This window comes from Lutra lutra, chromosome 16, assembly GCF_902655055.1.
Source record: "Lutra lutra chromosome 16, mLutLut1.2, whole genome shotgun sequence".
Taxonomy (NCBI): Eukaryota; Metazoa; Chordata; class Mammalia; order Carnivora; family Mustelidae; genus Lutra; species Lutra lutra.
The window spans coordinates 215,977-243,725 of NC_062293.1; the positions used below are offsets into that span (position 1 = coordinate 215,977).

The 27,749-nt window shown below is 58.6% G+C and overlaps 1 protein-coding gene across 2 annotated transcripts in view; it reads right to left on the reverse strand.

Annotated features, from left to right (window-relative positions):
- The window catches only part of TBCD (tubulin folding cofactor D), a 155,390-nt gene that overhangs the window by 4,995 nt on the left and 122,646 nt on the right, over window positions 1-27,749 (reverse strand). For both annotated transcript variants that reach the window (XM_047709329.1, XM_047709328.1), the window contains exons 23-35: window positions 27,079-27,110; window positions 18,758-18,820; window positions 17,832-17,908; window positions 16,098-16,179; window positions 14,227-14,345; window positions 13,541-13,632; window positions 12,735-12,875; window positions 9,273-9,356; window positions 8,833-8,991; window positions 8,621-8,759; window positions 6,506-6,627; window positions 4,543-4,620; window positions 195-284 (exon numbers count right to left, since the gene is read on the reverse strand). In XM_047709329.1, the coding sequence (XP_047565285.1) occupies window positions 195-284; window positions 4,543-4,620; window positions 6,506-6,627; window positions 8,621-8,759; window positions 8,833-8,991; window positions 9,273-9,356; window positions 12,735-12,875; window positions 13,541-13,632; window positions 14,227-14,345; window positions 16,098-16,179; window positions 17,832-17,908; window positions 18,758-18,820; window positions 27,079-27,110 (1,278 nt within the window). The remainder of the gene's footprint in view (window positions 1-194; window positions 285-4,542; window positions 4,621-6,505; window positions 6,628-8,620; window positions 8,760-8,832; window positions 8,992-9,272; window positions 9,357-12,734; window positions 12,876-13,540; window positions 13,633-14,226; window positions 14,346-16,097; window positions 16,180-17,831; window positions 17,909-18,757; window positions 18,821-27,078; window positions 27,111-27,749) is intronic.

Genomic DNA, 27,749 nt, shown 5'->3' on the forward strand with positions numbered 1-27,749 from the left:
ACCTGCCTCATGGGAGGACTTCTCGAAGCAAGGCCCAGCGCCCCCGGGAGGCCGTCCGCACCGCCCCCTGCGACGGACCCAGAACGTTCACGGACGTCAGGGCTCCAGCCCCAGACACACCGAGGTTAACTCTCAGCCTCTCCCGCCTGCCTGGCCCTTCCTTTTACGGTCACAGCAAGGATCCTGGCACTTACACCGCGACGCTCGACCGCAGTTTCTGCACATCCTTGGACTTCTTGATCTCCTCCTTACAAAGCGCGAGCAGCTTCACACCGAAGGGGTGGCTAGAGGGGAAGCACAGGACGCGGGAGATGAGCTTTCCATGAGCACGAGCCGCTCGGAAACGCTGTGCCGTCAAGGGACGGCGCTGCCCCCGGGTGATCAGAGGGCCATGTCCCCCGGGGAGCCACACAGCTACATGAACTGGCTCCTTTGCCCGGGCCTGGCCCGGGCATGCGCCTCCCCACCCTCCCCAGCAGGAGGGGACCCAGAGAAGCCATCCCCGGCAGGTGCCAACAGTTCAGGCTCAGCCCGGGAGCAAAGGAAGGGACGACCAACTTGGAACCGGGCCCAGCTCCCGGGTCCAAGAGGAACGAAGGTGGCTGGAGCACAGACCCATGTCCTCATCCACTCTGCACAGCTGAGGACAACCTGGGGCCAGGCCGGCAAGGGTCCCTCCAACACAGACATGCTCCTCCTCCCCCAGCGCCGCTGCCGGAGTTCCACTACCCCTGTGTCCTCTTCCTTGTCCCCAGGGAAGGCGGCTCTCGGTCTCCCTTCACTAGCCGGTACCCCCGCCCGCCGCCTCCACATCCTTGTCACCCAGAGCCGTCAGGGTGCACCTCCAGCCCCCTCCCCTCTGCAGGCTTCTCCCACAACTCACGGAAACGCTTGTGAGGACCAAGTGACCACCGTGTCCTCCACCTACATGACCACGTGGCTCACGCCACCGATGACCCTGTTTGACCTGCTCTTCCAGATCCTCCCACTTCCCAGTGGCTCTGCTGCCCCCTCCGCTCCCTGTCCTCCTAACAACGGGACACCCCCCAGATCCGCTGGGGCCCTTCTTTTTTATTTGACAGCGATCACAAGTAGGCAGAGAGACAGGCAGAGAGAGAGGAGGAAGCAGGCTCCCTGCTGAGCAGAGAGCCCGATGCGGGACTTGATCCCAGGACCCTGAGACCATGACCTGAGACGAAGGCAGAGGCTTTAACCCACTGAGCCACCCAGGCGCCCCCACTGGGGCCCTTCTTGGTCTACACTGGCTCCCCTGCTGACCTCATGGGTTCATACACCACCCACCCTCTGAGGCCTTTCTGCCGGGTTCCAGACTCGAAGATCCACCTCCTGTGGGAGCTAATGAGCATCGCGGACCCAACATTTATGTTACAGACTGAATGAGCCCCCAGATTCGCATGGTGAAGCCCGAATCCCCCACATGAAGGTACTGCCAGTAGGGCCTCAGAGGCAACAGGCCATGTGCCTGAGTCCCCACGATGGCACGAGTGCCATCACGAGAAGAGACATGGAGATGACTTCCCACCTGTCCAGTGCCCCGGCCCTGGCCCTCCTGCTTTCGAACCGTGCGGACTGTTTCTGCCGTGTAAGCTGCTCTGTGGTGCTTCTCTCGGAACCTGAGCCGGAGAGCATCTGGCCCACCACTGGTGCACCGGCCTCCGATCCTGGAGACAATCCCGCCCTCCTGGCCGCAGTCTGCTCCCCCACACCCACATCCAGGCCTCTAGCAGGTCTGCTGGCTCCCTGCACCGAGAACCCACACACCCAGTCTCTGCTGCCACTTCTCCCTGCCTGGACCCCGAGGCCCTTCTCCAGCAGCAGGTGGAAGGCTCGCTGCCTCCACTCCCAGAGCTAAGGCTGCCCTGGAGGTGCCTCAGGACAAGGGTGTACCGACGGCCGGATGGCCCGAGCGTGCTGTCCCCAGCCCGCAGCCACAAGAAGACCCAAAGCCTGGTCATGATGAACACGGGCACCCGCCAGACTTGGAAGATCGCGCAGGGGGAGAGAGCACCCCCAGCAGGCAGTGCAGAGACCTGCAGGCGGACGTGGGCCCAGGGGGCTCCAGACGGCTCCCACCTGCCCGCAGTGCCTGGGAAGGGCGAACGAAGGCCCCAGAGCCAAGCTCCTCCGCCGCCTCCGGTCAGCCGCATGCACGGCTTCCCAAGTGCAGCGTCCAGACGACGGACAAGCAGGCCAACGGACAAGAAAGCCCACCCTGTGGGCCGCAGAAACCACACCCCCACGTAAGCACGGAGACCAGACGCACGCGGGAAGACCGCAGCGCTGGATCCCGGAGAGCGGAAGGCCAGCGGGCTGCTAGACAGAGCAGATGAGAAGCTGCATCTGGAAGAACACAAAAACCGAAACTGAACCCCACCCGTGAGTCTGGCAGGGGGTCAGGACCGCGCTAGGAGGGGGTTGGCAGGCGGAGGCCCCGGGAGAACCTGGAATGCAGCACAGCCTCAGGGCAGGGCCATGGTCGGGGGTGGGGGGGGCCAAGAATTTTCTAGAACTAATGAAAATAAAGCCACATCTTCAAGTTTAACGAATTCCTGGTCAAACAGTGGCGCATGTAACTGACAGCTAGACCCGTCCGAGTGGTAGAAATGTTGAGATTTCTCAAAAAGAAAATCCTCAAAAGAGAAAATCCAGACTGTACAAGACTCCAGACTTACAGGCAACGTCTCAAAAGGAACAGAAGCCAGAAAAAGAAAGATGTTTAGGTCCCAAAACACGACATCTGCCCAGAATTCTACACCCTCTGAAAGTAACCTGCAAACAGGACCCGAAAGCGCTCGCCGGCAGCAGATGTCCCTGGCCGAACCTCAGAAGGCCGTGTCTCAGACAGAGAAGCGGGACCCAGCTTCCGGCGGGGCCCCGGGCGGTGGGCCAGGAGCAGGCAGCGAACACGTGGACGACATGAGCACTAACTGCACAAAGCCACGCTGTGCGAACACGAACACATGACACAACACAGATGGCGAGCTCACACACGTGGAACACGTTAACATCCTTGGTTTTGCCCAGGAAGAGGGCAAAACACGGAAAATTATGCTCCGACAGGGTGGCCACTGAAAGAACAGGAAGGACTGGAAAGTTCTGTTGGAGTGAGAGACACCCTTTCATTTATCAGACAGGAGGGTAGGAGGAAGGGGGCTGCACAGCAGGGCCGGCGGGAGGCGCACGTAGACGCAGGTCTGAGACCGATGACAGGTTACGCATGGAAGGCGGTCAGACCGGGTTTCACCGGCTTGTCTGAGATGCACCAGGACAGCAGCGCATGAACACACCCGGGTCCGAGAACTGCAGGGCCAGAGGGGTACAAGTTCAAAGTCCAAAGGAGCTGCTGCAGTCGAGCCAGCACACGAGCAAACAGTAACGATGAAGTGGGTCGTGGGGTCCCGAGACCCAGCCCTAACCCCGCACGAACCAAAGCGGAGTATGCAAAGCTACAGAGAAATAAAGCTGTTCGTAGCCGCACACTGTGTCCTGTCGTCTTATTTTGAAATTTTCAAACCAGGAAAATACTGTTCGGGTCTCCAAACAATGTTTAGCAAGCCAACTGACACCATGCCACACGGGGGTTGGCGTGTCCTCTGAGTGCAGACACTGTCCTGACCCCAGAGAATTAGGGACACAGCAGCGACAGGCACCAGACACGCCCTCCATCCGACACTAAAAACCGACCGAAATTCACAGGACGGCAGGCTGCCAAGGACGGTACGGAGGCACCGGAGGCAGAGGAGGTGAGCACGGAGCGACCCAGGTGGTGGCAGGGCCACAGAGTGGCAGACACAGAGTGGCAGCAGGGTGAGCGCCACCCAGACATGGCAGAAAGACCCCAGCCCATAAAAAGGCCTCCAGAGTGGGAGACAATTACCACGGGAAAACGCCACTCTGGGCCCAGCTGGCACAGCTTTCCAAGTCCCTGAAACGCGCCCAGAAGGAGGCTCCAGCCCCCCACAGGGTGTAAGACGTCCAGCCCAGAGGCGGAGCCCTCAAGGTCTGGGATCCAGGGAAAGTCATCAGGCGCCTAACAAGATAAACCAGCCACCATGAGCCCGGACGCCAGAGCTCACCGGCCAGGAGCCGCCACGGGGCTGCCTTGTGTCCCTCCACGCACCCACCCTCTGTGCCCACACCCGGCCAACACCCACAGGCCTGCTCGGTCCTCCTATGAGAGTCCAGACACTCTGCACTGCCCCTGCCCACCCTGGGCCACTGCCCATGACGCTCTGACTGCCAGGTCCACTTTGGAGGTGTGTGGGGAGGGGGTACCTCACCTGATTGGGCCTTTTCCCAGCTGCGTGGCAGGTGCGACAGTAGGAGCCCAGCTGGAGGCACAGCCCCAGCCTCACGGGGAGAAGGGCGGGGGACAGAGCCGAAGCCTCCTGCTGGCACGGACCAGCCCTGAAGGTGCTGGAGATCACCTTCTAGAGTCTCCCCTCTGCCCCTCATCACTCTGTCTCTACAAGGCGAGCTGCGAGGCCCGCGGGCGGAGGGGCCCCGGCGGAGCACACTTACTCCTGCTGCGCGGCGAAGAGCTCGAAGCACCCGTTGGCCAGCATCTGGTCCAGCGTCTTCAGCAGCGGCACAGACACCCTGAGGGCAGAAGGCAAACGCTGAGACCCCGGGTCCCCCACCCCGAACCACAGCAGACTCTCCCCAGAGTCAGCAGTACCCCAACCCCCATCTGGACAAGATGTTGTGTAGAAAATGACAATCCTACTGTACAGTTCCCAGAGAAGCACAAAGGGTCAAGAAAAGCCAAACAACTAAGGGACGAGCGGACAAGCTGACGCTGTTGAACTGCACTCGCAAAGCTCCAGGGGCACAACAGCACAGACCAAGGAGCAGAAGAGCCCAGAAACGAGCTCCCATATCCACAACTGATGAAAAAGTCGAACGACAACATCGTGGAAGGGACAGTTTCCAATGCACTGGACAGCCACACGCAGAAACGACACACAGACATGGATCTGTCATTCGTGTCACACACACAAAATAACCCAAAACGGGCCTTAGGCCTAAATACAAAACCTAACACTACAGATCTAGAAACCGTGAGGAGAAAACCTTTGTGACCCTAAGTCAGGCCAAGACTCTTCATTTGACCCAACCAACACACCTGTAAAAGCCAAGGGGAGGAGCAGGAACCCACGGACACGCGGGCACCTGCTCCGAGTCCACCAAGGGCATGAGGGACAGGTCACCGCCGGAAGAGGGTGCCTGCAGCCCACTGTGACAAAGGGTTTGTGCAGCTCATGCAAGAAATCTCAAAACTCAGCAGCAGGGAAAACCACGACCACCTAACCAAGAGATAGACGGCTGAACAGACCCTCATCGGGGAGGAGATCCGTGCGGGGCAGGAGGGAGGCCCCAAAGCCACAAGGACATGCCCCAGCCATCAATGCACAGACCCGGAGCCCGGACCCTCAAGACGCCCCAGCGGGGTACAGACAGCGCGACCACTTCGTGAAACGGTGCGGCAGTTTTCTGAAAGCCGAACTTGCAGCCACCGTGCTACCCAGTCTGCCTGCGACTCATCACGGACCCAGCAGCAGAGTGGGGACACGTCCACACAAACACGTCTGCCAACGTCCCCCACAGCTTTCTTCCTAACTCCGGCCGTCAACAGAGGAACCGAGTGTGGTCCGGCCACAAATGGAAGCCAGACACACTGCAGATTCCGCTGAAATACGTTTGTAGAAAATGTCCACTGAGTCCAGGGACAGCAGCACATCAGTGGGAGCGGCTGCCTTGGGCTGGGGACCGGGAGGGCTGACGGGCGTGTTCAGGGTGCGGGCTGTGGAGGCAGCTTCAGGGACGCTGACAGTGCACTTCTACGGAACAGCACCCTTCGCCCACGCTCAGCGCTAAAGAGAAAAGGCAACGGGCTGAGCTCTCGTCTGCTTCCCAGGACAGGACGGGCCGACGAGGGCCTGCACTCACACTGCTGTGACCGGGGCCCGGGAGCCCGGGACAGCTGAGAACCAAGTCCAGGAACAACCCTCTCAGAGGACTTTGGGAAGCACCCTGAATTCCAAGGTCAGGACCCATGGGGTCTCCATGCCATCTTCACGGAAAAGCAGTTTGCAAGGACAATGCAGCAAAGGTGGTCAGAAAACAAGTCCTATTTCGTGCTGCCACGCTGCAGTCCTGGCCTGCAGAGATCCAGACCACAGAGCAGACATGTCCCTGCGCAGACCAGAGAGCTGTCACTTCGGGGAAGAGCCACTTTTATCCTGCTGGGCTCACAGCCTCCATCATCTCGACACCCAATGTGTAGCAAAGGCCTGCTCTGGCCGGCCCACGGCGCAGGCTGGCAGCAGCTCCCCGCTGGTGAAGGGGCCGTGGGCCACGGGCATGGTGTTGCCCAGCTGCAGTCAGGTCCTCGCCTGGACCTACCTCTCCTCCCCCTTGAGAATCCTGGTGGGTACAAGGGAGAATGTGGAGGTCTGAAAACCGTGATAAGAGCGCCCCTCACCTGTCATTCAGAAGGTTGTCCTCAAAGACCTGCAGGAGGGTCCCCCCGAAGTCCTCCAGGGCCTGCGGGTCGTTCTGAATCCCCTTCATGTACTCAAAGAGGCTCTGCGTCGAGTACCGGACCTGCAAACAGACACTCTGGGAACAGTAGAAAGAGAGCCGCCCCCCGCCACCCGCCCCAGAGTCCACCGGGATGTTTCCACCCTAACGTCCGCCATGGAGCTGAGGAGACAGAGCAACGCAGCACGGGGTGAGCAACATCCCGCCGGAGAGCACAAGCACAGAGACATGGAATGAGCACTGACCCAGAAATGCTTCTCCTGGGACACCAGCACAGTCCGAGCCCTACATGACCCTCGGCTGACCTCAGGGGAGGCTGCAGACCGTCCCCCGGAGAAGCAGGTCAGGGGACCAGATGCTCGGACACCTTCCATTCCAAACTCAGGCTGTAGCCCCCAAGGCGTTGCTGGGCCCACAGACCCCAACGAATGAGCAGAAGGAACTGACCCAGTGACCCACGCAGTGACCACATGGGCGCGGGCACAGCTGGCCGTGCGGGAAGCAGGAACCCAGCAGCAGGAGCTGGCACCGCAGAACCGGCTCCCACACCCCTGCACTGCCGCCCACAGCCGCCTGCAGGGGTGAAGGCAGCACCCCCAGACCAGAGTCGCCTGCCTCCACGCCGCAGACCCAGGACGGGAGTGACCAGGAATGAGTCAAGGAGAGGAAGGGAGCCCACGGAGACCCGCCGCCACCCAACAGCACAGGAACTAGATGCCCCAGACAGGGCGCGCAGGACAGGCCCTCGGCTAACTCTTAGGGAACCGTGATGACGCTGAGCGCCGGCCTCTTGCTTTCGACTGAGGTCATGATCTCAGGGTCGTGAGATGGGCAGGCTCTGTGCTCAGTGGGGAGTCTGCTTAAGACTCTGTCTCCCTCTGCCCCTCACCCCCACTCATGCACGCTCTTAAAAGCAAAGGAAACACACACACACACACCCCCCCAGATGAGCCTACAATGAAAAAGCCCAAGAGAGATTTCTAAACAAAGTAAACATTTGGTGATAAAAAACAATGCAGCAGGGGCCGGGGACAAAGAGGCGACAGTACCAGCTACAAGACAGAGCAGGCCCGGGAAAGAAGTCTGAAAACCAGGGAGGACGGAGAACAGGAGGAAACACGGGGATCTCATAAAGGGTATGCGGGAGGAGGAGATCCTCAACGAGAATGAAGAGGGCAGAGAAGTTTCCAGAAGGGACGGGAACCACGAACGCACTGACGAGTCCCAGCAGGTCACAGGCTGGGGCCTCAGAGGGAAGCTGCACTCTGCCAAGCGAGGGCTGAGGGGGGGATCCCCACAGCCACGCCAGGAGCAGCGGCCCCACCACACCGGCTCCTGCTCCAGCGACATCTGCGCCCAAGAGCACGGGCGGGTAAGTGAAAATGCTTCCACGTGGGACCATGCAGGGGAGCAGGAACCCCCCACAATGGCTCCAAAGCTAGGTGCACACCACACTGCTTCTGGGTCTACTGAAGAGCAGGTAGGAGGAAAGTGTGACCGCCGCGCCAGAAGGAAGGACACGAGAAAATGGAAAACCCACAACAGACCAAACTCAGCCAGCAGTGATGGCACAAGGAGGAGAAAAGAGAAGGAGACAGCGGGGGAAGCAGCAGCCGGCCGGTGCCGTCCGCACGCGCCGCGGAGCCCACGCGCGCAGAGACGCTAGTTCTGCGCTCCGCCCCGTGCGGCGGCCGCCGTCCACACAGAAGCGCGCCACAACGTTCCCGCTAGTCCCGTCACTTCGGGTCTTCCAAACGCGAAATCCTGCTGCTCCGCTTCCCCTGGGGACGCCAGCCCACTCTCAGGAAAGGGAACACTGTCCTTGGGGTCCTGCCCTGGATACCCAAGGCCAGGGGAAGGGGAGACCCTTAACCCCACTTTGACCCCCAAAGCAGAGAAAAAACCAGCACAGCAAGGAGACAGCTGCCCTCCCGGCGTGTGGCTCTCAGCCTCTGGCCACCGCCAGACAGCGCCTGTGCCCACTCGGACCTCCCACACTGCCCCACCTGGGCCAGGCGCCCCCCACCGCCACGGGCCGGCCATGAGGCCTCCTCACCGTGGACTCAGTCAAGCCACCCACGGACACGGCGAGCCCCAGCAGGACGTGGTAGCGGTAGGCCGGCAGCCCCAGGAGCTGCGTGATGCGAGGGAAGGCCTGCGATGGCGCGTTCCAGTTCACGGAGGCCACGTCGGATCTGCAGAGAGTGAGCCAACGAGCTGGAGGGGGGTCCACGCCCACTGCGGGTCGGGGACCCCCGCCTCCCGTACCTGGGGAAGATCTTTTCCAGCTCCCCTCGGTGGGGCACGTGAGGGATGGGGGACCCGTCAGAGTGCAGCAGCGTCATGAACACGCGTGCGGCGTGTGCGCGGATGCGGTCAATCTTCTCACCTGCCTGCTGGGCCACGCAGCACATGACCTGCTGACAGCTACACCCAGGAGCGGGGCCGTTAGCCCAGCCGGAACCCAGGGCACCAGCCAGAACGGCCCCGCGACAGAGCAGCCACCCCAGCGGCCGGGGGGACGGGACGTTGCCACGGGGAACCTGACACCACAGAGGCCTGAGCCCCAGGTCGTGGGTGGGAGCGGTGCAGACGGATGGGGGAGAAGTGGACACAGGAAGGAGCTGAAGGCAGGTGGACAGGAAGGGAGGCCCCGGCAGCAACAGCAGACTGGACAGACCCCCAGACCCCCCACAGGAGGCACTCACACACTGGCCTCGATCAGCTCTGGCTGCTCCCTCCCCAGCAGGAGCGTCAGGTCCATCAGACTGGTCATGGCGGCCTCGCGGACCCTGCAGGGACAATGAGGCGATGAGAGCCCCAGGTACCATGTGACCGTGTGACCCGCCGGCCACACCCCGGGGGCTCAGACACCCTCAGCCAGGACAAGTTCGAGACTGACCGCCCCCTCGGGAGGAAACACCCACCAAACACGGTGCGCGCGGTGAGCGAGGTGAGTGAGAGCCCTTTGTCCTCTATTAGCGAGGACACACGTCTGACGCCCACAGGCAGACGCCAGGTCGTGGGTGCACACAAACTGTGCTCATGACCCCACAACACCTCCAAAGGCAGCACAACCCAGTCTACAAAGCTATGTCCTGGCAGAGAAACTGAGGGGCAGACACAGGCCAGGCAGCTCACGTCTGCCACCGCCACCGTCCTTCCACACCAGGACGTCGCTCTCCACTCCACCAGACTCACTCCACATTTGCTCACACCAAAGGACACGAAGCTTCCACAACATGAAAACCTGGGCCTGCAGCGTGACTGGCTGACCCAGGGTAAAAGCACCACTTAGACTGGGGACAGAGCCAGACAGCAGGGACCACAGGCCCACCCTGCACCACCAAGCCTGGCAGGTCCCACAAGCCAGGCATCGGCCCTCCCACCAACATAAAGACGCAGGCCCCGGCCCACAGGAGCTCAGCTGGCGAAGCACTGAGCACAGGTGTGGGGGTACTGGAGGCACGAGACAGACACGGGCTGGGGTTCCGGGGAACAGGGCAGGCTGCCCCCAGGGCATGGCCGCCAATCAGAGGCTGCCCAAGACCTGACACATTTGCCTACCCGTCTGCGGGCACGAGGGCTGGGCAGGGTGCGGGTGACGGAAGGACCTTGTGGCTCCGTGTTGGTGGGCACAACCCTCACAGGACAACCCGAGGCCACACACACACCCTCGGGGCCTCACCAGCTCCTGACAGGGGAGAAAAGGGCCAGGATCCCAGACGCCGGGCATGGCTGCTGGGAGGCCCCTCGGGCAGGGCTGTGGGCACAGGTGGCACACGGCCCGACCCCACACTGACACCATCGGGCGGCCTGCACCCACGCCGCAGACCGGACCTTTGTGCTCCCTGCAAGGACGTGCACGCCCACAGACTCCGCGATTCGGAATGTACAGTCTCTGGATCTAGTGAGAGCTACAAGCAATGGTTTACAAACAAACAAAAAAGAGCCAAGTATTAAAATACTAGGAGAGGACAGAAGCAGATGGGACTGCCACAGATCCCGGAACAGACACGGAGTCTTTAAACAAACGTGAGGGGGCGCCTGGGTTGGTCAGTGGGTTAAAGCCTCTGCCTTCGGCTCAGGTCATGATCTCAGGGTCCTGGGATCGAGCCCCGCATTGGGCTCTCTGCTCCGTAGGGAACCTGCTTCCCCCTCTCTCTGCCTGCCTCTCTGCCTACTTGTGATCTCTGCCTGTCAAATAAATAAATAAAATCTTTAAAAAAAAATAAAAATAAAAATAAAAAAAAATAAACGACTGTGAGGAAGACGCTGACGGAACACAACGGGAAAGTAAGTAACCAGAGTCTTCCTACAGAGAGCAAGAAACTCTGCTCAAGGACTGGACGTCACTGGGCTGCCACACCCACGGGGCACACACGGGCCTTGGGAGGAACACTGTCACCAACACCCCAGGCGCGGCCCTGCCCGAGCTTCCTCCTCACGGGGCTCAGCGTCTGTGCTGCTGAGGGACCCAGGAAAACCCACTGTCCTTTGGGCTTGGACTATAAGGAGTTGGGACCGTGGCCCCAGAGAGCACAGGGGGACCCCATGCCCACGCAGGAGGGCGACCCACCGAACAGAACGTGGATGGCCACCCACGTCAGGCAAGGCGACGGCCACTGGCCACTAGAAGCCATCGGCACCCTCCGGAGGAGTGAGGAACCCAGCCCTACAGCAGACCTCCCAGAGCAGGATCTGCTCCAAAACCACATGCTCCACAAAGAACCAGGAAGACGATGCACGGTGCGGGGCTCACGACTGAGCCTGAGCCAGGCCCCAACTGTCATCAGTAACAGACACAGACCCTGACGTGTACAGCCCCAGCCTACGTCTCACAGCGACAGGGAAGTGCAGGGGTCGGGCCATGCTGTCGTAGGACTACAGGCAGCTGTCAGGGCAGACTCTCCAAGGACTCAGGGGCGCCCCTCCAGGGCCGCCCACACTCCCACCGAGGAACCCTGCTGCGTCCACAAGGACACACCAAGGCCATCAGGGCCCCACGCAGCTGTGTCCCTAGCACCATCTGGGACCCTAGCACCATCTAGGACCGAGCACAAGGGAAGGAAAGCAAGCCAGTGAGGGGAGGGATCATCCTGACGGAGGGAAAGCCGGGAAGGCCGGCAGACACAGAACATGGGGGAAGGTCCCAGATGGGAACTATAACGACCAAGATGATGAAATTCGAGCTTTCTCAGGAGACCCTGACGGCCACACAGAGGTAACACACAGGGAAGAGCCAGTGAACGAGAACATAAACTAGAATTCACGCAACTGAAGAGAAAAAGAACTGGGGGAAATAAAAAGAGTAGAACCCCAGGGCTGGTGGGCAGGGGTGGGTCCCATTGGGGGTGGGGGGAGACAGGGTGTCCAGGATGAGGTGGGCAGGGAAGATTTAAAGAAACGTGGCCAAAAACTTGCCACATGTGGAAGGACACGTGCATTTCTTCTTTTCTTCTTTCGAGGCTTCACCTAAGGCTCAGCTTCTGTTTCCAATGTAATACAAGAACGAGTCCGTGCGGTGTCAGTGACATTTTACCCCACGCGGCCTCTCGGCACACCCATCACAGCGTGTTCAGAACAAGAGACAGAAGTCGTAAGACTAGCTCTCAGTTCCTCCAACAAAAGGTAACTAGGTCTGCTATTTACCGTACGTTGAAATCTTGGAAAGACGACAGCTGCCAATCTAAGACCAAAGAAATGACGCGCAAGCAAACCTCACACCACGGGCACAGCCTCATCCTGGCTCGGACTACAACGACTTGTCTAGGGCGTCCTCGCGAGAACAGTCAAGCGAAGTTTCTCCCAAGACTGAGATCTGGGCACCTGGTTTCCATCAGAAGGGGCCACAGTGGACTGTGCTCCTGCATCCCCAGAGAAGTACCCATTTCCTCCTCCTCCAAAGTGGCCTGACTCCCTTCTGGCCCTGAATGGCTACCTCAGGGCCTTTGTTTGGTTGAACTCTCTCAGGAGAACTAGAAAGCCAGCCATGGGGGCTGGGACGAGGGAGTGACAAGTTTCTGTGTTTTAGAATTTAATATTTTTCAGAGAAGAGCAGAACGCAACCAGGAGCCAGGCCCAAGGATACTCTGCTGTCCTGAGAACACAGGCTCAGGGAGGACAGCACAGCTCAAGGACCAAGAGCAAGAGACCGCCTGCCACCTTACCACACGCCCACGTCCCCACGGCTGTCGGTGGTGTAGTCGTGCAGACAGCCCAGCAGCGTGCGGTAAATCTGGGAGACGTTCTCTTCACACACAACCTCGTCTGGGGCTCCTCCTGTACTCACACCAACCGTCTGGCAAACCCTGAAATTATGAAAAATGCATGAAATATGGCAAGTGTCTGTGAACCCCATCTTTCCCATCATCTTGGCCAGACGGGACACGCTGCAACAGGCCAACAACCTCAGAGACAGATTCGGAATTCCAGAGTTCCTTCCACACTGACACATGCTGAATGATGCTTTCCCCCAAAATCACATTTCCTAGTGTCTGCAGCTTAAAACGTGCGCAGGAGGCCACCTGTGCTGGCCCTTCCCACCCTCCATACTGTCAGAAAGGGGTGGTATCACCACAGAGCAGAAGGGGGCATGGGTGGGTGACAGAGAAAGGAAAGTGTGTCCTGGCACGCATGCGGTGTGTGGCCAACACCCCGGCCCACTCCACACGGCTCTTCCAGATGAGCGAAGATTCACGCCCCAGTTCTCGAGGCGGGCTGCTGCTCCTAAAGCAAAGAGTTCTGACATTCACTATAGTGACAATGAAGAAAGGGTCAGTGAGCCTCTGAGTTGGAAATATTCTTTGACAACCCTCTGAAAAGAGAAGACACGAGAAAATAAAAAGTTATACTTGCTTCGAAGTACATTCCTCACGTGAGACAGGGCTCTGGCCCACACTGACAGGGACCACCCTCAGTGCTTGGTCGCTGGCCCCTGGGAGAGGAAGGGCTGGGGAAAATCCCGGACACCCACCTTGAGATCGCCTTCAAAGCATCCCGCCTGGACTCGGCAAAGCTCACGTCCTCAGGGCAAATGGCCGTCACGGCTCCCAGGCCCACCAGCACCTGAAAGGCGGTAACATGTCCTCAACAGAACACGTACCTGGCGGGCCCCACGCCCTGCTGCAGGCGGGAGGACATGTGGCTGGGGGCACCTGCTGCCCCCAGGTCATCTCCACGGGGCATCCCCAATGCCAGCTGCCCCCTTTCTGTCCCATGGCACAGAGCTGGGAATTATGACCCATCACCAGCCGACCCCTGGTGTCTCGATCCACTACTCCTCCCAGGGCCATTCGGTCCTGAGAGTCGGTCACATGTTCCAAATGGATAAGTCACAGAGCAGAGTTCTAGGCCGTGTGTCCAGTGCCTCTGACCCCAGAATGTCCCAGGCAGGAGGAAGGGGACACAGCACGGCTATGTAAAGGTGGGAGTGTGTTTCCACAGATGCAGTGACACCTTCCCTCTGTCACACTAGCACTCAGTCCCTCCAAGTCCCTCCTGTCCACCAGGCGCCCTCAGGAGCACCCCGTTTCTTTCCTCATGGCCGCACGCCCGAACAGGCGTGGATTTGTGGTCAGACCCCTCCTGAGCCGTCCCCCACCGGCTCACATGCAACGCCCAGACCCGACAGGCCACGTCCCCAGGGTGCGGGCGCGTCACCTGCTGCAGCCTGCCTCTCAGCAGGAAGTGCGGGAGGGCGCCCAGGGCCAGCGAGAAGCCGCAGCGAGTCATTTCCTCCGGGCTCCGCAGGTCTGCGAGGTACTGCCGGATCAGCTCCTCTGAAAGGACAGGACAAAAGGGCCGCTGCCTCCGTACCACGCGACGCGCTCCTTACGCCATCTCAGACCCGCGTGAGCAGTGGTGAGAGAAAGGGGGAAGCACGCCGGCGTCCGAAGCAGGTGCACCTTCCAAGGGGCTCCGTTCAAAATGGATTTCAGAATGTTTATTACAGGGTCTTGAAGTTTTCACAGACAACCTGAACATGCGACCTCACTCTTAGGAGAATGAACGCTGGAGGGTGCACGATGCCTGCTGGTGTCCACTTCCCCAGCATCACGCACAGGGGACGTGCTGCCCCCCACCGCGGGACGTGCAACCAGGCGGGCTGAGAGCACACTGCGCGCAGACAGACACGCTCCCCGAGACGGGGAGGCCACTGTCGGGGTGAAACAGGGACAGGAACAGAGGGTGCAGGGCAGACTCAAGGGGCAGTCATGGTGGGAAGGGCAGGGGCTACAGGGCTGTCCTAGACCAGCGCTGCTCGGGAGGGGCCAGGAGGCTGCACCGCAACCCGTCTGCCCACCGTGACCGGCTCTCGTCCTCACCACTTGGGTGTCAACACAGCACAACCAGGGGATCACGTGCACAGAAACCTCAAGGGCCTACGTCAGGACAGCGAAGGAGCGCCCGTGCACGCCCCAGCGCAGCCACCTCTGCCGGCTGGGGTCTCCGCGCCCTGGAAGGGACACACCACTTGCTCTTCCAGCGGGCATGGTGACGCCACCTTCTCTTCTGAGGCAGAAAGTGAAATGTGACCTCACCGTCCCAATTTTCAAAAACAGACTCGATACAAAACGATGTCACGACCTCTTTGTGTGACGCCGCCCATGGTCAAGGGCAAATGTCCTCAATTTGGAAAGTCTGTCAGAAGATCACATCACAGAATATTTTATTTTTGAAAAAAATCACAGAAAGTAGATTTAGGCTACTGCACACACGATTTTTACCACTTAAAATGATTTACAAGTGTCCCCTATGCTTCTGAAGTGACCGTCGGGCACAAGGACACCACAGGGCCCCCAGGGGGTGGACACGAAGCTTCTTGGCAAAGACCCATCACAGGTCGGACAAACCACCACAAGAGGGTTCCAGAAAACCTAACTGAGGCGATGCTGGGCAGCGAGGCTTCTGTGAACCAGAAAGGTCAAAGTGCACGCACACGCCAAGGACCCGCACCAGGAAACTGTGGCTCTGTGCCTATGGGAACCTGAAAACCACATCTGCCCTAAAGAAGTCACCGATGCCATCGGAGACAGGGAAGCAGGACGTGCCCTGACACAGAGGCAGACCCTCTGAGCCGATGGGACCCCGGAATCGAGGACCAGAAGGAAGAGGAAGGACCCAAGGAACAAACACCAAGGGAAACACGGGGACAAACAAACAGGAAACAGGAGGCTCCCTCGGAGGCCAGATAAGGCAGGCGCTCCGTCCGTGCACAGCGGGAACCCCCAAAGCGCCAAGTGGGGAAGCAGACTTGAAACGTCATTCAGGGAGCGCCACTGACAGACGCACAGGCTCTGCATGGTGCGCATCACGCTTGTTCTCGGGGCGATGAGCACCGGTCTAGAGTGGGAGAGGGATGGACACCTCGAGCAGCTACACAAACCTGGCATCGGAGAGCAGCAGGCCCATGTCCCCCACCCCATCTCGGCGCGGCGCCCACACCCTGTCCGCCTGCAGCAGGAGGCAGCGCTCTAAAACCCAGACTCGGGACGCCCGCGTCCTGCTGGAAGCCCCCGCGGCCCACTCACCCTGCCTGCTGGGGTCCGCCTCCCCGGTCTCCAGGGCGTAGTACTCGTTGCAGAGAGCAGCCAGGGCCAAGACGGCCGCTTCCTGAAACAAAGCGGGACGTGAATGTGCCGGGCAGCCTCCCGGGCGCCCCAGCCGTGGGGCCGTTCTGCTATCAGGCCAGTGGTTAAGTTTCAAACAAACAGAAACTGAATCACATCCTCCTTTCCAGCATGTCTGACCACCGTCAGATACAATAACGACTTCGATATTCCCTGCAACTAATAATCTACGTGGAAAATGGGATTTCTTCCCTTCGATGTAAACATCTTCTTTATATCTCTATAAAACAGTTGATAATAAAACAGGGCATTTTTTTTCTTTCCCAGCAGAATCTGTGAAGGGCAAAGTGTGTGTCATACACACAGAAGTAGCATACAGGCCTCATTTAGAGAGCAGGTGCAGGGCCGGGGCCGGGGGGAGGAGAGTGGGAGCTGACGTGGCAGCAGCCTCGGCCCCCGGGACCCGCCCCCCCCCCCCCCCCCCCCCCCCCCGCCCAGAACACATCCACTGCGAGAGGACCAGTGCTCAAGTAGGCCTCTCAGGGCCAGACAGACAGCAAGGGCCAAATGCCGATCCTCACGTTCTTTCTCCTGCTTCCCCAGAGCAGGCTGCTGAGCCCAGCCCCGCAGAGAGGGGGTCAGAGGCCACACAGGGAGGGCCACTGGCTCAGGGACAGGGCACACAAGGCAGCGTCACAATGAGATGTCACCTGCGCACAATCCCTGCTGCTGGGAATCAGTTTTGGGACTGTTCCTGCAAGGGAGCCTGGAGGCCTCACAACAAAGCGCTCAGATTCCGTCAGTGATGTACTTGGGTTCTACAGAATGATTAAGTTCCTTTTAAAAAAAAAAAAAAAAAAACCAGCATACGCAGGAGGCTGGGTAATTAATCATTTGGGAAATCAACACGGACTCCCATTTCTCCACCCTCAATACCAAAGCCCGTCAACCCCTGCGTGAGGACCTCTGTCACAGCTCCACTAGGCCAAAGTCACCTGTCCCAGGACTGGACGACAGCACATCGGCCACCGGACACACACACCCTGTCCTCGCTCACGACAGCCAGCGCTCTCGGGCAAGGAACCTGGACTGCAGTTCCCACCCGTACCCAAGCGCCACGGCAGTCTCTGACCCCACCTTCTGCCACGCAACAGGACACAGAACCCCCACCTGAGTAAAGAGTCACTAGGGACACACAGGAGAGATGTTCAGAAGCTGAATCTAATTAAACCAGAAACTGTCATGTAAAACTGAAATAATATTCTGTCATCATTGGCTGCATCAATTTTCCTGATTATAAATTACATAGATAAGACCATCTAGAATTCCTAAGAGAATTATGGCATTTATCAGTGATCACATTCATGTATAAAACAGACTCAAGACACACATAGTTCTTTGAAACAAACACTAAAAAAAAAGTTACTGTCACTTTCCTTTAGATTTTTTTATTTACTCACTTCAGAGAAAGAGAGTGCGCGAGCACGTGCATGAGCAGGGGAAGGGGCGGAGGGCGAGAGAAAGAATCTTGAGCAGACTCTGCACTGAGTGAGGAGCCCAACACAGGGCGTGAGCCCACAATCCTGAGATCACGACCCGAGCTGACACCAAGAGCTGGACACTCAACCCACGGAGCCACCCAGGTGCCCCGAATGTCCGTTCCATAGAACGCAACAGAAACCTCGCTTACCATACCTTGATCTGTTGTCTAGAATGACTCGAAATAAGATGGAGGTTTCTCAATGTGTCATTTATCAGCCACTGCCAACCATCTGTCGAAGGAACAAAAGACTCATTTATCGACTGAGAACATGGAGATAAAATTCAAACAACAGATCTTCTGCCTCTTAAAGTGGGTTAGCTTCAGGACGCGTGTGGAGAAAGTCTAAGGCAGACGTTACACAGGGCACACCATTCCAAGGCCCCTCCACTTGGAGGGAGAAAGCCCTCTTTGGGCTGCTGAAATGTTAAACTGTTACCAGGAGAGAGCTTTGTTCCTTCGCCACTGCAAGCTGCAGGGGTCGCTTCCAGAAGCACCTCTCCCTCAAACAATGCCCCTGGGCCCCCACCAATAAGCCCTAAATATTTAACTCAATTAGATCCCATATGACCAAAGAATGCAGAATTTTCCCAATTCTTTGGGGTTTTTTTTTTTGGGGGGGGGGGAAGAGTCTCCTGGTCCCAGAACTCCTCAGGCCACAAAAGCACAGAATAAAGTCTGCTGGGGGACAGCGTCCTGCCTCCCTGCGGCCACGTGCTGTAGAAGGTGGAGGGCTTTGGCCACTGCCCCACAGGAGTGGGTCCTCAACCATCCCACCTGCACCCCGAGTCCCGCAGGCCTACACCATGCGTCTGTCGGGGCGAGGGACGGCCAACACTGGCCGGCACAGAGGACAGCTGCCACCGGAGCTCCACGGAAGGAGCCTGACCTCTCAGGAGACTCGGGAAAGACTCTCATTCTGAGGAGGAGCGTGGGGGAGGCTCGTTGTTTACAACGGCTTATCTGTCCCAGACAGTGCATTTTCACTTCTTAATTTGAAAAAGTTCTGGGAGGAAATGCCACAATGTGAGTCTACATTGAGTCTACAATGTGAGTCTACATGCAGAAGAAAAGCACTTACCAATTATAGAGTCACCTCTAAAAGGCATCTTGGAAAGGGACAAGTTTTCTATTAAAACGCACACTAGGAAGAAAAAGGACAAATGCAGTGTCAAGTCTTCAGAAACGCCCACGGCAGCACCTGTCCTGCCTTTTCTGGGAGCCAAGCTGCTCGCACCAGACCCCTCCCCCCACATCGGATGCGTCCGTGCTGCTGTCCGGCCAGTCTGGCAGCAGCCCCGGCCCATCCTTAGCCCCAGAGAACCTGCTCCAGATCCGGCCCAGGCAGAGGGAGCCCCAGGGCCACGTGGAGCCACAGAGCCATGGCTACAGATGAGACCCCAACACGAATCCCCAGGGATGAAGCCTGATTCAGAGGGTGCATGTGCTCATGGGACCAGCGCCACCTGCAAGTGCCCCTGAGCGGTGGCACCTGCCTGAGATGAGGACCACAGAGAAGCCGCTAACACAGGAGGAAAGGGGGTCTCCAAAGGCGGCAGAAGCGGTCCCGGCACAGGCGCACACTCGCAGTCCGCCTAGGTCAGGACAGGTGAGCGCCCGGGAGTCTGCTGAGGGGCAAAACGAGGGCAGGTCAAGAGCACTGAGCCGCACGCTCTCACCAGAGAAAGCAATGCTGTAACCCTTGATCGGACAGTTCCTGGACAAGCTATGGTGTCAGAATTCTGGGCAAATTCCTGTCCTCTGTGAATGACGTGTCAGTTTTTTAACTAAAGAAATGATTACCACAGCCGTGGGCAGAAGCTGGTCCAATATAATCAGTAGGTTAAAGACACCACCCACGGCACAGAAAACCACCAAAGTGCATGGGGGAGCCCACAAGCTGTGAGTGCCCGCCTGGCGGCCCTCCCACAGGCTGCCTTCTCCTGCCGCTCTGCCTGCCAACCCCGACGGGCCCACCGCTCCGGCAAGCTGCCCTGCACCCCAGCGCACTCCATGCCCCCAGCACAGCCACTCCGGAGCCCTCTCCCCGATCACCCACTCACAAGAGGGAGGCCCTGTACCCACCACAGCCGTCACACTGAACTGGATACAGTAGGGTTTTTTCTTGATGGTATAAATAATTTGTATTTGCTGAAGAAACTGCAACACTACAAAAAAACATCAGAGAAAAAAACCGCCACCGGCATTTTGGTGACGACCCCTGGGCACCTGGCACGGCCACACCCACCCTCATGCCTCAACAGGAACAGGAAGGAACAGTGCTGCTTCCCCACGGACACCCCTTTCCAGGGTCTCTCTACACCCCCACCCTTTTTGTCCCTCCACCAGGCCTGAGCTGGACAGCAAGACGAGCAGGACAAGTGCCTCCAGACCCTGTGCTGACAACAGCTCTCCCTGAAGTTCACAGTGTGCTGGCTTGCGGCCACCACGCAGGAATCCACGAGCCAGAGAGCCATGCCCTGAAGTGCCGCCAGCCAGCACGGAGTGAGAGTGCCACCGCGCAGCCGGCGTGTGCCAGGGGTGCCACCGACCAGAGATGAGCTGGTCCCCCTCCACACAGCTCTGACTCCCCAGTACCCAGGCCCAGGAATGAGGTCCCGCCTAGCCCTGGGAGACCCTCCGGCCACCACCCTGCTCTTCCAACGACAGAACCAACACCTGGAGACCTCATGCCATGGGTGCAGAACAACTAGTCCAGTAAGGCCCCTGACGGGCGAGTATTCCCTGCTCTGCTCTCAGTCACTGCACCGGCAGTGGCCACAAGTGCCTACAGACGCTGACGGTCCGTGTGCCCTCACACAGCTCTGCAGGCCGAGCCTCAGCAGGGATGCCCAGAGTGGCGGGCGCACCAGAGAGCCTGGGGCGGGCATGCTCCAGGGCCAGAGCCGGGGCCGGAGCCGCCAAGCTCCGCTTGCCGGGGGAGGCGGGACACCGGTCTGCACTAGCCGCCAGGGCACAGGCTCTCCAGGTCTGCGCTCACGCACGATCTCCCTGCATCTGCTCTGGCCGTTTTTAGGGCTCTGCGCACCCCATAAACAGTCACCCTTCCCTTCACCGCAGCACAAGGGTTTCCTCTCGCTCCGTGCTGCACCTGCTGGCTTACACACGCAGTTCTCGGTACGTGTGCGGACACACTGCGTTCTGCAGCTCCTTCCCGTTCTGCTGGCGGCCGTGTCCCAGAAGCCAAGAACAGAGCAAACGGCACCGCGGCCCTCGCCAGCAGGAGTGTCGGAGCAAGAGCTCAAGGCGCGGCGTCGGTCCGCTTCGCGACGCAGGGAGGACAGACGTGCGGCAAACGAGACTCGCCGGAACGCGGGCACGGCTGACGCCGGCTCCACGAGCTTTTTCTGCACTTTTGCGCAGATTTGAAATTTTCCAAATTAAGATTTTTAGGGACCAACGCTATCCTAAACGTCTCCTAAAATTTCTTTGAAGCTTTTTAAATTGTATTTTTTGTACTGGGGTTTTTAATCAGAAATTTAATTCTGGATCTGTATGAGGTGGGGTTGTGGTTTTATTTTCTTCCTTTCCCTTCGTGACGCCATCGTTCCCCAATAAGCCACCTTCCACACCAGCACAGGAAGTACTTTGTGTTGTCACATATCAAATCTCATGCGTGTCATCACATCGGCACCTGCTTCTGACCCTGTGTTCTGCTCTACCAGCCTGTTTGCCTGCTCTGAAGAAAATCCCACTCTGCTCTGAATGGTCTTAGAATGTTTTAAGGACTGGAAAATCCAACTCCTCGATATTTTTTTTTTTTTAAAGATTTTATTTATCTGGAGAGAGAGAGAGAGAAAGCAGGAGCAGGGGGAAGGACAGAGGGAGAGGAAGAAACAGGCTCCCTCCCTCCAGCACCCCTACTGAGCAGGGAACCCCCCGCCCCGTGGGGCTCGATCCCAAGACCTTCAGATCATGACCCAAGCCAAAGGCAGACTCTTTACTGACTGAGCCACCTGGGTGCCCCCAACCGTTAATATTTTTAAAAAATAATTTTCTTGGAGATTTGTCCTGCACGTGAACTTTTAAATGTATTCTATCAAGTTAAAAGAGAGGGGGGGGTGCCTGGCTGGCTCAATGGGAAGAGTGTGTGACTCTCGATCTCAGGGCTGTGAGTTCAAGCCCTATGTTGGGTGTAAAGATTATTTAAAAATAAAATCTTTAGAAACAAATAAACAAAAAACACAGGGCTCTATAACTCCCTGTGAGTCAACAATCACTTCAAAATAAAAGGTTAAAAAAAAGTTACAGACTAGGTCATTCAGATCAACCCACCAGCCAAGACGACATTTTTAAAAAGCTGGACCAAAGGAAACTATGCACTTCCATCACCAGAAAGCTGCCAAGGAAACAGAGAGCCCCAGGCAGAGACTGGGGCCACAGCTCTGAGATGAGCCACTTCTGCCAAACAGCTGGGGTGACTCCAGAGAAGGCACGCACGGGAAAACCCAGGAAGATGGCCAGAATGCCCATGAGCCCTTACAGGCCACTGGGACAGAGCTCCTGACAGAAGCCAGGAAACCCTCACACAGGCTCTGAATCCGAAGGACCACATCCTACACAAACCTAGACACAGAACCACTCAGGCCCTGATGGGGATGCACGCGCCCCAGTCCATTCACAGCCCCTGCCTCCAGCCAGAAGCCCACGGAGGGACTGTCTAGGGGAGCGAACAGTCCTGAGCCTCCAAGCCCTTCTCCAAGTCTTCACACACAGTGTCCTACGCAACCACAATCACATAAACTCTAGACAACGGCATTATTAGACAGATCTTAAATGCTCATTTTGTTCAAAAAAGGGTAAAGCAATCATTAAAAACTGTAACAGTAATACAGAAACTATTAAAAAATAAACAGATTCTGAAGCAGAATCACGAGAATTAGAGGGCACACGGTGGCTCAGTCCGTTGAGCGTTCAACTGTCAGCTCAGCTCAGGCTTGATCTTGGGGTCATGAGCTCAAGCCCCATGTGGGTGTGGAGCCTACTTCAACACACACACACACACACACACACACACACAGGAACCAGAAATTCAATGACGGGTTTAATAACAAGACCCAGCGGAAGAGAGAGCCCGTGACGTGGGCTGTGGGGCCAAACCCCAACGGAAACGGACAGGCAAGGGAGGAGGCAGGACAGACGTGAAGGCCGGAGACGCAGGTCTGGCCTTGCCGAGCCTGGCGCGCCGGATGGTGTGGGACAAAGAAGAGCAGAAGAGCGTAACTGGGGAAACAACGGCTGAGTTCTTCCGCACGCGACCCAGACAGCCCGCCGGCACACGGGTCACAGAGCCTCGGCACTCCCGTGTGCTGTGTGAGCCGCGCAAACCAGACACAAAGGGGCCGGAGAAGATTCACAGACTGTCTCCATCAGAGCAGCGAGGAACAGGTACGTTCTCAACAAAACAGGAAAGAAACTGAGAAAATAATACAGTTGTCTTTAAAGTATAAATCAATCAATATGGAACTTGGCTTCCACACCCATCAATATACCCCTTAGGAATAAAGATGAAAACAGACATTTCAGACAAATCAGAAGGCTTATGGCCAGCAGACACACGCCATGGAAAACACAAGAACATGGAACACAAAGGAAAAGGGCCCTTTGGAAGCTCAGAAATGCAAAAAGGAATAAGAAGATTTCTCAAAAGGCAGGCATGTGGGCACACATATGAATTTTAACGACATAAAACAGTAATGTCTTGTGTGACTTAAAACATGTATAAAACTGGAAGACATGACAAGAGTTAACGTGTCAGGACGGTCTTGTCTGGGTCCTCCTGTCCCACACTACGAACCAAATCAGCAGTATGTGCTCAAGAAAATGCTCCGGCTTCCTTCCTCTCGGTGACAAAGTGACAATCCTGACACGCCCCAGAGGACCTCGCCTTCCTCCGTCCCCTGTACCGACCTGGCAACAGTTCCCACTGGCCCAAAAGCGGTACCCCACCCAAGAGCAGCAGCACCCCAGGATGTGCCCCCCACGTGCCCCCTTCCAGGCAGCCCCTAGAACAGAGAGCACCATGGGAAAGTGGGAGGGGCAGGTGGAGGGCACCCCCCACAGACCCCGAGCCACAGCAACCTTCCGGGGATATGAACACAGCACAGCAGCAGTAAGGGTTTTTTTTCCTTTCCTCTTTGCACAAGACAAAGAATTTCTCTATGTCGTCATGACTCTGGCACAGACGAGTGGTGGGTGCGGCCGGGGAACGAGGAGGGAGGAAGGCCGCCTCTCAAGCCTTCCCAAACGCCCCAGAGAGCAGCTGAGAACAGGCAGTGACTCCCTGCTCCCCCAGTGATCACGGCTGGGTGGGCCTAGGGGACAGGCCGGCACCACGCACTGCCCTGGGGGGGGCGGGGACCAGCAGGGGCAGCCCACTTGGCTCAAGACTCCGGGGTGCACTTTGCCAGCACGTGAGGAAGGGCCCGGCGGTCCCCGCGTTGCTTCTGCCGTCGTCTCCGGGCTTGAGAAGCCGCTTGCCTGGGGCTGCTGAGGGCGAGCCAGGACGGTGGGCGACACAGGCCCAACACTGCCTGGGGGTGCTGAAGCCGCTGGGGCCGGGGAGCCGCGCCCACACAGCAGCAGGCGCAGCGCACACAGCCCCCCCACTCCACGAGGCCCACCCTGCTCCCTGCTGGGACCCCAGTGCACTGACAGCGGCACGGGAACCCTCGCGGTCGACAGGGACCGTGCCTCCAGCGGCCTGGCCCGCGGGGCACTGCAGCCTGGCTCTGGCGGCCCCCTGGAGAGCCTGCGCCGGGCCCACTCGAGCCCCACTCGAGCCCCACCGGGAGATGCAGGAAGGGGCTGCGGATCGCGGGCCGCAGGCAGTGTGCAGGCAGCCGGGACAGCTCTGCGCCCGAGGGCAGCGACCAAGTGCGCATCCGAGGGCCACATGCTGATCTTGGCCCCTCAGCGGCTGCAGCCGTCAGCTCCCGGAAATCAGCTCCCGGGTCTGGAGTTTATTCTCCGGTGACTCCGGCGAGCCCACGGGAACACGGGAGCTCACAGGGAGAGAAGCTGCCGCGGGCCAGCCAGGACGCGCAGACAGGAATCTGGGAAGTCGACCCAGGCCCTGCCTCCCGGCCGAGGGCTGCGGGACGCGGCCTTCTCCCTGCACTCCCCCGTTCGGACCTGATGCTCACTCAGCACCTCAGCACTTGGCCGCCAGCAGCCCATGTGTGGCCGATAAGGCCCTTTGGGGCAAGCGGGGTCAGGGAGGACACAGCCCTCAGGTCCTGCTGACAGGCCATCTTCGATAGGAACGGACGTGGAACTCACGTCAGGCTCGCCTCCTGGCACCGTGTGGAACGGTCCACGGCATGTGAGGGCTTCCCTCCTTGCATTTGTAAAGAGAAACACCTAAAAGAAAACAACCTACTTGGAAGAAGCCTTGCAGACCTGCGCCTGTTAACAAACCGCTGGGGATCTGAGGGCCCCCGGCCTCGCGAGGAGACGGGCGCCCCTTTCACAACAGACTCAGACTTGCAAGGAGCTCTGTTCAGCTCTCCTGCTGCCCCTGCCTGTCCGAGGCCCGCCCTCTGCACCCCAGCGTCCGCTCTGCCTTCACGGCTCCCCTGCCGCGTCTCCTCAGTGAGTGGCCCCCGTCGTCTTTCTCACGGGCCGGCACTGCCATGGCGCGCGGCTGCAGCATACCCTGTCTCCTCACTGTTTGGCAGCTCCTCCCCTGCGGGCGTGGCTGTGCGCCTGCTGCCCCTTGGGCCGCACGTGCCCTGTTGAGGTCGCCTGTGCCCCTGGGCCCAGCCAAGCTGCAGAGGCGACAAGGGCACAGACTCGCATGTAGATGATGTCGCTTTTCAAATGGAGTCCCAGGAGCCCGTGACTTCTTCGTGCTTGCAGGTCAGACAAGTGCTGTCCTGTGTGGTCTGACTCGGGGATGCGGGGCAATCCTGGGGGCACAGCTCCCGACCCTGCCACCACACCAGAACACTTCAAGACCTCTGCTGTGACCAGCTATGGCCCCACGATCCTGCCCACACGCCCTCACTGTGCCCTCGGCTCCTCAGGGCCTACTTTGCCTGTCCTACCCAGGCCCTACCCACACACCTCCTGCTCACTGACCGAGGGACCACCTCGTCCTCAAGGAGCCCAGCACACGTCAGCCTGGTGGCTGCTTGGGATCCCCGGCGTCCTCCCACTGGCCAGGACCGTCCCGTTCTCTGGGGCAGCACTCGCCACATTGCTGCTCCTGGGGCAGAGAGACACAAGCCCGTCCCGCACGAAGTCCCCACTGCCATCTGGGGCTGTGCATGGAGGTCGGAGCAGCACAGAGCCACGCACAGCTTGGTGGGTCAGAGGCCTGCAGACCGGCTCTGAGGTCGGAGCACAGGGAGCACAGGGAGCTCGGCGAGACCTGCTCTGCGGCCACGCGAGATCTGCATGTGATCACTCCTCCTTAGTAGAACCAAGAACCCCGAATGAGGACTGAAGTGGAAGTCGGAAACCAACAGCTCTTTGTGAAGAAAGGATCTGGGGCAAATGAGAGCAGCACAGCACACTGCAAGCTCCTTCCTCCGCGAGGTGACTGCTGGCAGAAATAGACGGCCCCTCAGGGGTGGGGAGGGGAAAGGGACAGTGCTAGGGGTGTCAACCGGGCAGGGCAGGCCACATGGGAGGAAGGACACACAAGGGACAGTGAGAACCAGTGCGGTGGGTTGTTCCAGAAGCACGGGGCCAAGAACTCCAGGAAGAAGAGGAACCACCAAGCACACACGCCGAAGGGTCCAGGCTGGAGGTCAGTGCACGGCGCCCTCAGGGAGCCTGGGAGGGACGCAGGACTGGCGGTGCCGCCCCTCCCCCACCAGCCCAGCCCCGGCCACGTGCCCACCAGGGGCCTGCCCTCAGAGCCGACAGGCCCTTCCTGACCTCTCCGCTCCCTGGTGAGGGGCTCCCTGCATCCAGGACCGCCCGCCTGCGCACAACCCAGCCCAACAAGTGGAGGTGCACTGGGCTTTCCTGTGGGCTTAGCTGGGCCGGCTCCAGGAAAGCTCACACACCGGCACCGCCTGAGCTCCCTGTGAACACCCAAATATAATCTGAAAAACTACCTTCCGCCGTACAGTTCCACACGCTGCACAGAAGACGGAAAGACAAATCACCCCGCTGTTCACCCACCCCAGCCAGCCGCTGACCCAGTGGCTACCAAAATACATCGAAACACACGGGAGCCCAACGATCTTGCAGTGAACAGGCCGGCGTGGAGGCGGCGGTGGGCGGGCGGTCGCGGGAGCTACAGTGTGTGACCACCCGTGCTGCAAGGGAAACTCCGACCCAGAGGACCACAAAAACCAGGCAGTCCTAGAGAGAGTGAGGCGAACGCCTTAGGACTTTGTCACGTGCAAGCCCACGGCTCAGACCTACCTGCGTGTCTCATGAGTTCTCCTCCTAGACCCCTGAAAATTAATGAAAACATTCAGAGTTAGAATCTTTTTCCTGGACATCACAACATCAAACACCCTCACTGAGTGCCAGGGGTAGAAACTGCAGCCCACCCACTCTTCTCACTGCCAGCAAACACGGCCTTTACAGAAGTCGACAGCGAATGTGCTGTGACCATCCTCCAGATGAGGTCATTCTGACTCAGGTTTACTGGCCATGATCATGACCGCACACACAGCCACATGGCACAGCTTCCAAGTACTGCTCAGTCTTACTCTTGGGACACCAAGGGACAAATTACCACCATCAGCCCGAGGAAACGACCCATTAATGCCCATTAGCAAAGAAACAGGACTCTCTCCCTTCTGCCTTAAGCAATTCAGAAACTGGATGAGAGCTAGGAAAGGAAGGCTCCTGATGTGGAAAACAGTCTGCTGTGGGGAAAGAAATGGGCAAGCCACGGGCACTCCCAGGCTCGGGGTGGGGAGCCAAGCCCAGGGTCACCTGCCCGCTGAGTCCAGGAGAAATTGAAACCAAATTTAAGAAACAGAACAGATGGGGGCGCCTGGGTGGCTCAGTCGTTCAGTGGCTGCCTTCGGCTCAGGTCATGATCCTAAGGTCCTGGGATCGAGCCCCACATCGGGCTTCCTGCT